The 14,395-nt window shown below is 33.4% G+C and overlaps 1 protein-coding gene across 1 annotated transcript in view; it reads left to right on the plus strand.

Annotated features, from left to right (window-relative positions):
- LOC128992099 (diuretic hormone class 2-like) overlaps positions 1–11,262 on the plus strand; it is a 152,831-nt gene extending 141,569 nt beyond the window's left edge. Inside the window, exon 5 of the mRNA XM_054415508.1 lies at positions 10,154–11,262. Within this exon, the coding sequence (XP_054271483.1) occupies positions 10,154–10,298 (145 nt within the window). The 3' untranslated portion in view covers positions 10,299–11,262. The remainder of the gene's footprint in view (positions 1–10,153) is intronic.
- Positions 11,263–14,395: the final 3,133 nt, after the last annotated feature.

The raw sequence follows: 14,395 nt of genomic DNA on the forward strand, positions 1-14,395 counted from the left end.
TTTAAAGGTGTAAGGCGGGATAAACTTGAATGAGTTCGCGAACCAGCATGGTCGGACCATGGGAACAGGGTTTTACGGGGTGTTTTATGGGGTAAAAAAATGATTTTTCTCATTTTTGACCCTCAAAACACAAAATTTCCTAATTTATCTCTAGACCTTTTTAAAGAGCTTAAAAAACAAATAATTTGGAATATCAAAGTGTTTTTGTACGGTTATTGGTAACGGAGAAAATTCAAAAAATTGTAAACGTAAAATTCCCGTACTATTATGGAGAATGTTGTAAAATGTTGTAGGTTGCTTTTTTATGGATATATTTTGATCAAATTTGGCAAATTTATTTATTTTATACTAAGCTATTAATATTTTACAAAAAAAATACACTTTATTAGTTTCCTTGTTGCAGCAAACTTAGGTACTCATTAAACCTAATGTTATTTAAAAAGGTTGAAAATGAATTCAGACAAATGGAAATTCGCTTAGTCGGCAGGTTTGCTGCGGCGGGGTATTTTTTTCATTATGTACCTACAATGGCAGTTTTCAATATACAAGTTACGAAAAATGAAGTTAAAGAAATTAGCTAGACCCATTTTCGTGGACACATCTTACACACTTAGCTAATCCTTCCGCAGATTTTGTTTGATGAAAATACCGGAGATTAACAAATACTTCTATGTCTTTATCCTCGTGTTATAAGTATATTTCACTAAAACGAACAATACACATAATTTATTGACATTTTGACATGGTTTTGTCGAATTAAAATGTATATATGTTATAAAGTTAGTGTGGTCAGGTTTTTGTGATCAAAAGTATATTTTAAAGCGACATCACTAGACAAAATACAGTAGTTGATGGGTAATTTGATTAATTTTTGAAAATCAAAATTCAAAAATTTTAGGTGAACAAAGGTTGCTTCTGAGGTGTAAGTAATAATTCCAATATTAATCCAACGTAAATCGTTTCTTGGATTGGAATTCTCGAAGTTCCTCCACTTGGGGGGACGATTGCCCCGAAGAGCTAGATACATCTTAAAGATGCCGAAATGGGTTAGTGAGTTACCTCATTTGACACCTAGAAGCATCGGTCCACCAGCAGTGCTTACCAACCGACCAGTATATATGCCGAACGTTGGGCACAACTTTCCTGCGAGAACCAAAACTTACAAAAACGTTTCAAACCTCTATATGAATTTTGTACAGAGTATTCAACCAGCAATATGTATGGGTACAGTGTACATTTTGTTCCGAAACCCACTAACTGCCGATTTGCATTTTTTATGAGTTGTTTATTGGTAAATGCGAGGTTAAAATCTACATTACCGACTCCACTCTAGTTGTGTGAGTGTTCGCTAGATAGCACTGCGTGTGACAAGCAGTACAGGACGTTGTATTTGATTTGTTTTACGAGAATTATCTCAAACGCTGTAAATCTTTATCTGTATTGTTAAAAGAATTAACGGTATTTGTATAAAAAGTAAAAAAGAAAATGACTTACGTTGGATTTTGTGATTCATAGTATGTATGTAGCAATTATAATTTTACTAAGATGCCTCGAAGTAGTCGCGCAAGCATAAAAATGGGCACGCAATGCAGGGATATGATAGGAAATAATCGTTTTCGCCCTCAACTATATCACATACGGATTTTGAATTCACGAAGTGACACAGGCTGCTATGAATTATAATACTTTAATGTGAACCTAATAGTTAATTGTGTTGGCGGGGTAATACATATTGTGTCTAGCAACTAAAATATCAGTAAAAGCTCGTTTTATATACGTTTCCCTTACTGCAAACTTAGGCCAAATAAAAAGTTCTGATTAATACATTTGTTATCACGTCATTATTACAATTTACTTTTGCTTATAATTGTGATGTATCGGGAATAGCAATTTGTATACATTGTTGTCTTTGAACTGGATCACCTAACAAGAATGGTACAGCATTGCATGGAGATTTTTTTCATCACTTACTTGGTTAAATTCAATTTTAGTGTTTTAATAGGTTCACTACCAGTCGTCACATTCCGCTTGATGTGTTAAAACACTTTAGGAATTGAAATATACTGCGTCTCCATACTGCAGGTTGTTAAAATACACGTGTTGTGGAACTAAAATATTTTTTCAAATCACTAAAGAAAAATTGGATTGGCAGAAGTCCATAGTGACGTGTACTAAAAAAGCTATGAAACTATTAAAACTAGATCATAAATTGTTATACTATTTTTTGCAGCAACCCAACAGGACTTTTTAAAATTATATGTTCATGACGTGAATCACGGGTTGGAGCTAATAGTTTTTCATGATTACGGCTGATATTATCAACAGCTAAGTTTCAATGCATAGAAAACTGCATCCATATTTAGAATCAAAAATTACAGCTTTGGTTGTCAAACACTTTTCAATGTCAATGTCTGCGTTACAAAACACCCTTTCATGGTAAATGTCAGAGACATCTGTGCTGAATAAACTGTAAACAAATAAATCGATAGCCTCAAGTTCATCCTTAGCCTAGACACTGCAAATATAAGAAAGAATTATTTAACTGTATCGCCAAAATATTGTTTAATCAATTCAAATTCAAAGTGTTTCAAATCTAAAACCTGGTTAGTCCAGGCGCTAAACGGGTTGAGTATGCACTGAAAGTCTGACAAAATTTGACTTTTGATTATTGTTGGGGACATCTAGTAGATGAAAAAAATCGATGATGTCGCATTTCTAGGGTGGTCACAACTCGGGGGGGAGGGGGGGAAGTTGCGTGGGTCATCGGTTTACGTTTCCGCGTCTAACTCACAAACGGATAATGATAGAAAGGTGGTTTAAGCGTCTATCGACGCCTAAATATGTTTTCCTTCAAAAAGGTTATTACAACCTTTCTTCTATCTCTTATGCTTTAGGCCTCAATCAACTTTTATTGCAAAAATTTAAATTTAAAACTACTTTAAAATCAAATATTGGAAATATTGTACGCGTTTAAGACATGTTACAGAAGATTTATGGTTAGAAAAACTAACAAATAGTACAAAAACACCAAGTTTAAGGAAATATGTGCAAAAACAACAGAGCTACGTTTCATTACGTAAGAGTAAACGTGGAAAATTCGTAGTAGTACCGAGGCGCGCATGGATGGTACGTAGCCCACAGTCAATATAGGTTTGATGTTGTAAGTAACTATGGGAAAGCTGAATTTTTCTATGCTGTTAGACCATGTTGAGATGAGCATTTTCCCAAAAGTCCCCACTCCTACCCCTTTGTGCTTTCCTCTACCCCCCCCCCTTTTAGATAAATTTACAGCCTCTTAGAAATTAAGCTACAACTTTAAAACGGGTAAGGGTAATAACGCAATCTTTTATTAATCATTTTGCGTTACGATATTCTACAAAAAGTGTATTTTACATGGTATCCAAAATATTAATAGTTAAAAAATATCATAAACATAAAAAAATATTTTTTACGGATTAATTTATGAAACTTTTCTTTGTAGATTTTTTATACGAGGTCGCACAACAAAATGTTTGATACAAAATTTGGGGTGCATAGTTTACATTTTAAAATGATACATAGTTATTAACAGTTTGTTTACATATAGTGGTTATAGATAGTACAGTATATTGTTTTTACAGGACTCAGGCTTTTTTGTGCACCGCAACAATGAAAAAAATTATGTATATTATGGTTTTTGTGTTTGAATTTGCCGCTCTATATAGATTATATTAACGTTATGTAGCTCATTCAGTACATATACAGACTGTAGTGGATACATATGAATGAATATCGTGCATTTGCTGCTGTACGCCAGAGCCTCATTTTTTATACAGGGTGTCTCACCTAAAGTGAACCAATAGATAACTTTTTATTATGAGATATAGAGTTAACTTCTTATGGGACACTAGCCTTTATTTTAAGATGTTTTTTTAGTGGTTTCGAATTTTAAAAATATGTTCGCAATTTTCCAATATGGCTGACAACTTTGTTAGTCCTATGGAATACCCTGTATTTTATGATTGTTTTAGAATGTAAACGCACAATTTTTAAACCTTTTTATTCTTGACATTTTTCTCTAAAGCTTGTTTAGGAGTTACATCGAAAAAGAAATGGTTTGTGAGTACATCCTGCATCCTGTAGCTCATAAACGAGTAAGTTTAAGAGCGGAAATACAAAGAATAAACAAGTTTTCAAATCACATCTACATAAAAAAAACCATAAAATAAATTGTTCCAATATCAAAGTAAGCTAGCATTTTTGAAAATGGTGGCCATTTTTAAAACAACAAAATCAGTATTTTTTAACGTATTTTATATATTTTTTTGAACGAGGACTTATATGTGACTTATTTATTCTTTGCACTTTCTCTCTCAACTTACTCGTTTATGAGCTACAGGATGCCGAATGTACACCACAAGCCTTTATTTTAGATATAACACGCTGTAACTCCTAAATGGGGTAGGTTTAGAGAAAAAATGTCACGAATAAAAAAATAGCTTTTAAATTCTAAATGAATACTAAAATACAGCATATTCCATAAGAAATAACAAAGTTGTTGGCCATATTGGAAAATGGTGGATATATATTTTTTATTCGTAACCATCCCTAAAAACATTTTTACAAATAAAAAGGGTCGTCTAATAAAAAGTTAACTCTATATGGAAAATAAAATTTATGTATGTTCACTATGTAATCTCAACTGGGATGAAACGTGTACCCTTTTATAGCAGAATGTCCAATTTTAAAAAAGATACGTCAATTTTGGTCTAACAAGCTATATTTAAATGAATATGAGTTTTTTTGAATTTTTAAATGGCAAAGATTGGCGGGCACTTGGAAATTATTTTAAAGAGGCGTGGAGTAAAGGGTGGGAATTGATAATGGAGTATAATTATTAAATTTAAGAATTGAGATATCAATACAAAAATTGGAAAAATCTATGTAATTTAAATTTTTTTTTTTTATATTGTTTGTTAAGTATCTATCAAAGTAAATTATAAAAGTAACAGGTTTGTTTTATGAATTATTAACTGTTTGTAGAAAAAATTCAGATTCTCAGTAGGCTACATTTAAATTTTATTATTTATTCAATTGATATCTGATCTATTAGTATGTAGTGCTATTTGTGTATGTTCTGTAGTGGAAATCAGTTTATTTTATGAATAATTGTATGTGATTCATGGAATTTTTTAAACTGCTTTAAAATATTTTAAAATCAGTGTGTCTAACACAAAACAGACGGTCTTTGACCATTGTTCTATGCATTTAAATAAAAAACACTGTATTGATATTTTATTACAATTAACACATTTTCTTCTTCTTCTTCTTTAGAAATCTATAATAATTCTTTTTAAATATTTATTCATCTAATAATTCTTTTTGTAGATTATCGTAACGCAAAATGATTAATAAAATATTGCATTATTATCCTTACCCGTTTTAAAGTTATAGCTTAATTGTTAAGAGGCTGTTAATTTATCTAAAAAGGGGGGTTAGAGGAAAGCACGAGGGGGGAGGAGTGATGACTTTCGGGAAAATGATAATCTCAACATGGTCTAACAGCATAGAAAAATGCAGCTTTCCCATGGTTACTTACAACATCAAACCTATATTGACTGTGGGCTACGTGTACCATCCATGCGCGCCTCGGTACTACTACGAATTTTCCACGTTTACTCTTACTGAAATCAACGTAGCTCTGTTGTTTTTGCACGGATTTCTTTAAACTTGGTGTTGTTGTACTACTTGTTAGTTTTTATAACCATAAATAGTTTGTAACATGCCCTAAACAAGCGCAATATTTCCAAAATGTCATTTTAAAATATTTTTAAATTTTATTTTTTGCAATAAATGTTGATTAGCGCCTAAAGTATAAGAGATAGAAGAAAGGTTGTAATAACCTTTTTAAAAGACAATATATTTAGGCGTAGATAGACGCTTAATTCACCTTTCTATCATTAACCGTTTGTGAGTTAGACGCGGAAACGTAAACCGATGACCCGCGCAACTTCCCCCCCTCCCCCCCAAGTTGTGACCTCCCTAGAAATGCGACATCATCGATTTTTTTCATCTACTAGATGTCCCCAACAATAATCAAAAGTCAAATTTTGTCAGACTTTCAGTGCATACTCAACCCGTTTAGCGCCTGGACTAGGTGATGTCCTGTAATCCAGCTCCTAGGAGATCACAAATTGTGGATATTTATAGGCATGTACTGGCACTGTGGATGCGACACTCCCCGGTGTGGATTAACGTCCGCACTAACCGGCACTATTGAGTACTACGAGTATCCGCAGTTCTATTATGGTAATTAGACCAATTCGTTAATACCAAGGCGAAAATGTTGCTCGGACTCCACTATAAACTGTAGGTCCCTTAGTTTCCATTAGCTGTATGGGCTATTAATTAACAGCTGTGTCTAAGAAATATGTAGGCCTTAGTCACTAACAAGACTACAAGATTGCACCACTCATCTCCATTCATACTCATATATTTCATACTAGGCTTAAAATACCTACGTTGTATGGTCGCCAATTTAATGAAAATAATTAAAAGTGTTAAAAAAGTTGTTTTACTACCATTCATTATCTTGAATTTCAAATAACTCTATAAGAAAATATCCCATATAATATATACCATATCATGGATGCAAAAAGTCCGTAGTCCTAATGCGCAATAAAGTAAGTTTACGTTTGAATTAGTTAAATATAATTTTAAAATATTAAGAAATAATACTGACCTTTATAAGGCGCTGACACTTTACAAATAATCTATTGTCCTAAAAGTCATAACTGTACCATATTTAGATTGGATTCATGTACTAACCTCCTTTCTTTCCAAGTCTAACGAAACGAAAGGTCAAAAACAACAAGGCATAATCCCACACATATTCTTACCTTTGGTATGACTGCAACCTGCAAAAAAACTGTGTTTATTATTCCTGAGCTTAAATTATCTACGCTCTACTTTGGTAGTCTATACATAGCATTAGTAGCCGATAAAGTAGCTATTTCGTGTACCAAGTCATTGATTATGTTTTTATTTCATATAAAATTATCGACTTTGTAACAAAAACATATTGATGCAAAAGGTTCCCATAAAATTTTAGTCACAAAAGTTACCTATTCGCAATTCCTTAGTTTTGAATGACGATGAAATAGCACGGATTTTAGGTTAATGTTGCTTAAAATACCAATATTTAAACTTTAGGATTCAATTTTTATCAAAAAATATTAAACAAACTAAATATTTATTCGTAAAAATAGGCAATAAAATATTATTTAACTAATGATTTTCTTAAAAATATTCTCTTCAAGTATCTTCATTTAAGTGCCTTTTATTTATTTATGAACATCTATAATTTCATAACACTATTGACTCTTTGAGGCAGGATCCCAATTTAAAAACAAAGCTCTTAAAATATGTCTTGAGCATTTATTTTATTAACGTGTCTAATATGTCAATATTTAATAAAAATTTATTTTTTTCGTGAATTTCCAACCACTTTATAATTTGTAAGTACAGTAACAAATACACGGTTAAAGTTTTAAGATGTATTGGTTCTAACCCTAACCTAGCCCAAGATATATAACCAAATCCTAAACAGGGTTTATAGCTAATTAGCATATTTTAACCTGAAAAACATAGTAGTAAATTAACGGAATAGGTCCAAATATCATTGCTACGTTTAAAATCGGTTAATTCAAGGCTTAGTCACCATTTCAATGCAGTGCCCTTAAAATAATATATCAAAAAGTGACCTTGATAAATACAAATATGTAATTGAAAATACTAACCTGAGTATGCAGTAATCACCAGAACAAAGATGCATTGGAAAATATCAACCTTACCGATGTCACTTGACACTAAACACTCACTAAAACAGAATAGAGAAACTTATATATCATGAAAGATTTACGTAATGTAATAATAATTACTACACGGACACACACAACCAATATTAACGCGTAGTAACACGAAAATATTGTACCTTACGAAAAGAATAAGACGACAATGAACCAATAAGAAACTACTACGTCATGCGAGTGGAGGATTTACTAATCAGCTGATTCGGTAAAACTTTTGGTTCGTATACTAGCCAACATCTGAATAAGCTACAACATACTGTATACAATTAATTATTAAAATAAATGGTTTAATGCACTATATTAATCGACATTGCTTTAAAATTAGTAAAAAGCTAATTAGAAAAAACTATTGTTGTTTTCATGATTACGAAAATATGTTATAAGCCTAAGTATTATTATTTTCACTAAGAATAACTATAAATTCAATGTATGTTTTACTCAGTTCCGACTTTTAAAGATACTATAATTGAGTGTTATAGTCCAGTTATTCGAAAAAGTGTTGGCTTAAAATTGATCACACTAGCTTTGTTTATGAATAACTACAATTGATCTAACAAAGTGTTTCGGCACATTATGCTAAACTAGAACAGATGTTTTCCTAGTAAACAAGCTACTTTTGAGGGAATATAGGTCCAGAAGTAGTAAAGGTCTTTAGTCTGGAGCATGAATTGTAGCCAGGACATTATACCTTAGATGACCTTTTAGTTAAAAGGTGGATAGGAGGGGAACACCCACGATTAATAGAGTCCGGAGGCTAAAATTTATTCTGTACATTAAGCTAAATCATTTTTGGTGATCTTAAACGAGTGACTTCCAGGGGAATGTGTGTTCACGTTGGAAGTCATTATGGAAGTAGTGAAGTAACTCTGGAGAATGAAAATCGTTAGGCACATTATTCAAGAAGAAAAGCAAAGTACATTAATTTGTCCAGAAAACTTAAGTGTGTTTTAGCACCCTAAACTTTCGTAAGTAGTTGTTTAGTAAACAAGTTACTTCACCTAAGTAAAGGTATTTTGTCCTGATCATGAATTTTATTGCACATTGTATCCACTTTAATAGGTGAAGATACAAACTAACTAACACTATTCTTCCTTCCCGGCTTAACTTAGTTTTTGCATTGATAGTTGATGAGGTTTGATACTGGAGATTTTCCAGGTGGATTTGTGGACTTCTGGTAGTAGCACAGAATAAAGTGAATCCACTAAATACTCTGTGGTACTACAGAAGTACTTCAAATCGTACACTTTATTGGCTTGAAAATAGATAATGTAGACAACACGCCTGATCATCCTCTTGGACCTCGTATATCACTGGACTAATTAATCTCACAATCATTTCTGGAAGCCATTTTACCCTATTTTGTCTTAACTTCATACGAACATCTCAACGAGCTAAAAAGTTTGACTATTGTACGGCAATCATTTGATATTTCGTATCCAACCATGTAGGTTGTAGATTATTTTACTATTAAATTTCACAAACTATGATTGCCTATTTTCTGTTTCTTGTTTAAAGTTTTGGTGTGTGTGAGGTTATGTAATTTAAGATATTACATTGGTAATTTCCCATCACTATATCGGAATCTGAAATATGTTCCCTGCCTCTGGCAAAACCCTTAAACACAGACGTGTTGGAAGATGTATGCAATAATTTATTAGCTTCTACTTTCTACAGTTTATTGTGGTGTCTCTAGCGTTGGATTTTTCTGTACAAGCTGTCCATCTTGATGTGACGCGATCGTGAATTTCCTGAGGGCTGAAACCTACAGTGGTTTTAGGACGACGCCTTCCATACGTTTGTTCCCTTCGAGGAACCGATGGTATTACGTAACCTTTCACAAGATTTGGGTACACTTCCGTATCTGTTGTCAAAAACAACCGAATTAAAATATCGATCGATATATCGATTATTTTATTCGGTATATCGTTTGGTTAGTTAGGTTAGGTCAATCTAACTAACCAACCGATATATCAAATGAAACAATCGAATAAAAATATTCGATATTTTCAATCGGTTGTTTTTGACAAAAGATACGGAAGTCTACCCCAAGATTGCCTATCAGAACGTCTTGACTCACACTGTCTATTCTAGGAGAGCGAGCTGGTACAGTAGAAGAGATCGGGGCTTCAAAGCCCGAGGTCCTGGGTTCAAATCCCACCAATCACCAATTGACTTTATCCAAGATAATGCCGCAACCCTTTTGCACTAGTCTGATGTAATGTGTAAAACAATCCCTAGAATCCTAGCGTCCTAGGATGTGAAGGACATTTCTGTATATTCTAACCTCTTCTGTTTTGTTACAGCTCCAAGCGTGGTCTAGACCTGGGTCTGTCCCGTGGGTTCTCTGGGTCCCAGGCAGCCAAACACCTGATGGGCCTAGCCGCCGCCAACTACGCCGGGGGTCCTGGACGACGACGGCGTGAAGTCCCACAGCCCCTGACTGTATAAGCTAGCCCTGCGCTACCTTCACTCCAGCTCTATTTGCAATGTTGTTGTTCACCTTTTTAAACTAACTGTCGATATTTTGTTGTGAATGAGCTTAATCGGGACCTTTTTGATCCCACTCTTAAGATCACAATACTTTTTTCTGTTTTCTAAATAATGTTTACTATCGTACTACCTTAAAAAGGTGATTGTTATGTGTACTGTCCTTTTCTTGAACAAAATTGTATCATCTCATCCTTGAAATCTTGAAAAAAATACGGCTGCACTTTACGTCCTACACTCATTCGAATGAAAATATCGATTATTCGATTGTTTCATTCGATATATCGTTTGGTTAATTAGGTTAGGTTAACCTTACCTAACTAACCAAACGATATAACTTATCGAATAATCGATATATCGATCGATATTTTCATTCAAATGAGTGTATGACAGTGTAAAGTGCAGCCAAATTTACAGTTTGACTAAGTTAGTCTTGTTTAGTGCCCCAAAATATTAATTCACTTATTTTCCAGTAATTCATGTATTATCCTTTTTCATGTGTAAAAATGTCGACTCGGGGAAGGGGGTATTTAAAAGCATATTACATTAATTTTACACATTGTTAATCAAAATGATCTTAAGAGTGTGGTCACTATAAGACCCTTTCAAAAAATGAGGACATTTTCACGTTGTGTTCTCTTTGATGCATGTGCACAGTAAAATCGGTGTTTTGTAACAAAAACGTGATTATTTATTTGTAAATATAGAAATTAGTTTTATTTTATTTCTCTCAAATCTTTCTCGAGCCAATCGAAATTTTCTAATTATCGTAGCGCCCTGTAACCCCTCATGTGATTGTTAGACGAAAGCTGATTCTTTTTTTATTATCTTTGGTGTCACGAATAGCAATTTATTCTTAAAGATAGTAGTGTGATTATTTTTATAGATGTAAAATACATAATGTAATAATAAACTTATAGATGAATGCACGCACTTATTCTTCCATTCCTTGTCCTGAGTTAAACTTGTTTCAGTTTGTATAAGTGTTATCATAAAAAGTCAATGGTAATAGCGGTAATAGTATATTACGTTACTAGTCCGGAAAATATGTGTCTACCGGACGAGTATGGTTGTTCCCGTGCAAGACGAAGTCGAGAGCGGGAATACCATACGAGTCCGGTAAACACATTTTGGACGAGTTACACACGTACGATATTTTACGCCATACTACTTTAAGCTAACTTAACAATAGAAAAACTGTAAAAATCCTTATACAGGATAACTCTAAGAGAGGTTATGCTTTTTTGTTTATAACCACTCATTGCCAAATATAATCAGCTGGTTGGTGTCCAGGGAAAACTCATTACAGTACAGTAGTACGTAATGAAACCCCAATTGATTAAGCTGGTGGCAAACAGATGTTTTCTGAACTAAATCCTTGCGTGGGAAGTTCGTTAAAACAGTTAGCGTAAAAGATATTTGACATCAACCAAAGTTCATAATTGTGTTTGGTTTCATCGTCATTGGAATCATGACCTCCTGATTCACTACAGGTGACGCAAGGCCTTTCGAACAGAGAAGTGTGACGGTTGGTAAGCAACGTGTTAGCTGTTGTAAAATCAGCCTATAAGAAACATGACATACAATTACATAGCATAAGTAGCAGCAATACAAAGGTGGACAATACATACAGTTATGACAACTAAGATTATTTATTAAATTTATTTAATCAGCTGACTGGATCTACGTCACAAATCCGCCTAAAGTCTTTGACATCTTTATTAGATGCACTTTGAGATATTCAAGACAACTCTACATGGCCTGATAAAGATATATCCATTGAAAACACAGAGAACAGTAACAGCTGATATCCTATTATAAATAGACAATGTATTGTGCTTGTACGACATAGGATAGATTGAAACAAACCAGTACAACAGACCCACCTGGCCCGATGGTTAGAAGGCAGGACTTCTTGCCTGAAGGCTTGGGTTCAATTCCCACCAGTCACGAATCTTGTTTTGTACCTATGTGGTTTCAATAATCAATTCTACCTAAGCGTTGGAAACGAGAGTAAGTATTTAGACCTTACTCCGATATCAACTTGGAGTTTTAATTCAACCAGTTTTTTTTTACAGAATACAATTGGTCCAACATGGGTATACAGGATGTTATTTTTAACACAACCCAAATATTGCAAGTACTGTTTGCCACTGCAATCAACGACAAAACAAAATTATATGTTGGTATCTCTGTTTTCTTTACTTCAATGCAGATCAGCTGATATGCATTGTTGCATAGTTATCTATGATTTTTAGTGTTATTGAGAATTGATTGTATTTAACTCACAACATGGAGTAACTCAAGCTCAAATAGAGTAGATATTGTAGGTCTAGGTTTTTTTTTTTACAACGGATTCGGTTTTCTTAAATTAAAAGTAAATTTAATTTCAAACCTTTTTTGGCATAAAACCAATGATTTACTTTTAACACAATCTTCGAGCTTGGGAAAACACCATGTTGATTCATATTTACAATAAATTCCCCAAAACATTAAACCTCGTAAACATCAATGCAACATTACATATCAGCTGATCGACAATGAAGTAAAGAAAACCGGAATACCAACATACAGGTTCAGGTTGGTTTTGTCGTTAAAATTAGTTGTAAAAAGTAATCTCAAGGTAGTTGTAATTATTTGTTTTGCGTAAACAAATTTTATAATCTCTACCTAAATAGTGTGCCTATAGTCAATTTTTTATCGTGTAATGCTGATAAACTAACCTAACTTGCCTAACTTGGTGACGTTACAACCAATCAAACACTAAATCGCACTTCACACCATGTACCATCAAAAGCGAATCAAATACTACAGTATGTGCATTTAGCAACCATTCAACACAAAGTTAAACCAACTCCACTATAGAGAGTCACAGTAGTATAGTACACTGATACACAACTACAACAGAGGTGGGTTAAGTGTTAATGAACTGCAGTTTAACTTGTGTTAATGAACGAGTGGAAATAAGTGAATTGGACAATAACTGTCTAGTTTGTCCAGTAGCAAATACCGCCAAGGTCAAAAGGTCAAACCCACACACACAATCGTTTGTTGTCAAGACATCAAGACATGTCTCTGATTTCAGCCGAGTCATCCTACGAAACTGATTTTGCAACTGTGTTGTTTGTTTTATTTTTCTCTTTTTGTGTACTAACTGTACATGCTGAAAATGTTATCCGGATTGTAGTGGATTGAAAATATTTAGATGATCGAGGATACTCATAATGTCCAAGTTTTCGTATTTACAACATAAATTGTATGTATATACAAATCACAATACATTACTTGACTGGATATCCGAGTAGTGCTTACCATCAAATATGAAGGTCGCTGGTTCGATTCCAAGCTAAGTCGTTTCCAGACCATGATGCTATCTAACAATTAGGTTCTTCCTTATAGAAAAACTAGATAAAAGGTTGACGTTAGTGCGTTCAAACAGCCATGGCACCTGAGATATTAGGAGACCCCAAGGGTTTCCATGGGGTCTCCTAATCCGTCAGATGCCACGGCTGTTTGAACGCACTGTAGATAGTACGAGTAACAAGACTGGGGTTTGAACCGTTCCCTTTCAAAACGTAAAAATGCCATTGGTAAAGAAAACACATGAAATAAAAACCAGAAACCCGCAGTTTTCTTTGTTGGTGTTCTTTGGTGAGGGACATTCAAACCTCCAAATCACCATTGTTTGTTATTCTTTGGGTTGTATTTTCTATCCATCAAGTGTTCAGTAAGTTTACTCAACAAAATAAAACTATGTTTACAAATACTGCAAGACTATAAAAATCAAACAGATAAAAATATTATTTTGCTTCTTCCTTTTACCTAATGCTTGCAAGGAATAATTATAATCAAGGGGCAGCTTACATGCTATAAATTTTGCTCAGAATTATTTATTGTATAAATTAATTTAGACTAAATTGGAACACTTACTTAAAACCTTACATGCATAACGATCAAAAAAATTCTTCATATCTCACTATAGAGGGATAATTCGAAATGGCTGATTTTATGAAAGAATGTTAAAAACACTTTTATTTAGCCATTTTAAATATCCAGTA

This window comes from Macrosteles quadrilineatus, unplaced genomic scaffold, assembly GCF_028750875.1.
Source record: "Macrosteles quadrilineatus isolate MER2022 unplaced genomic scaffold, UCM_ALF_1.0 Scaffold_4__1_contigs__length_99947679, whole genome shotgun sequence".
Classification (NCBI taxonomy): Eukaryota; Metazoa; Arthropoda; class Insecta; order Hemiptera; family Cicadellidae; genus Macrosteles; species Macrosteles quadrilineatus.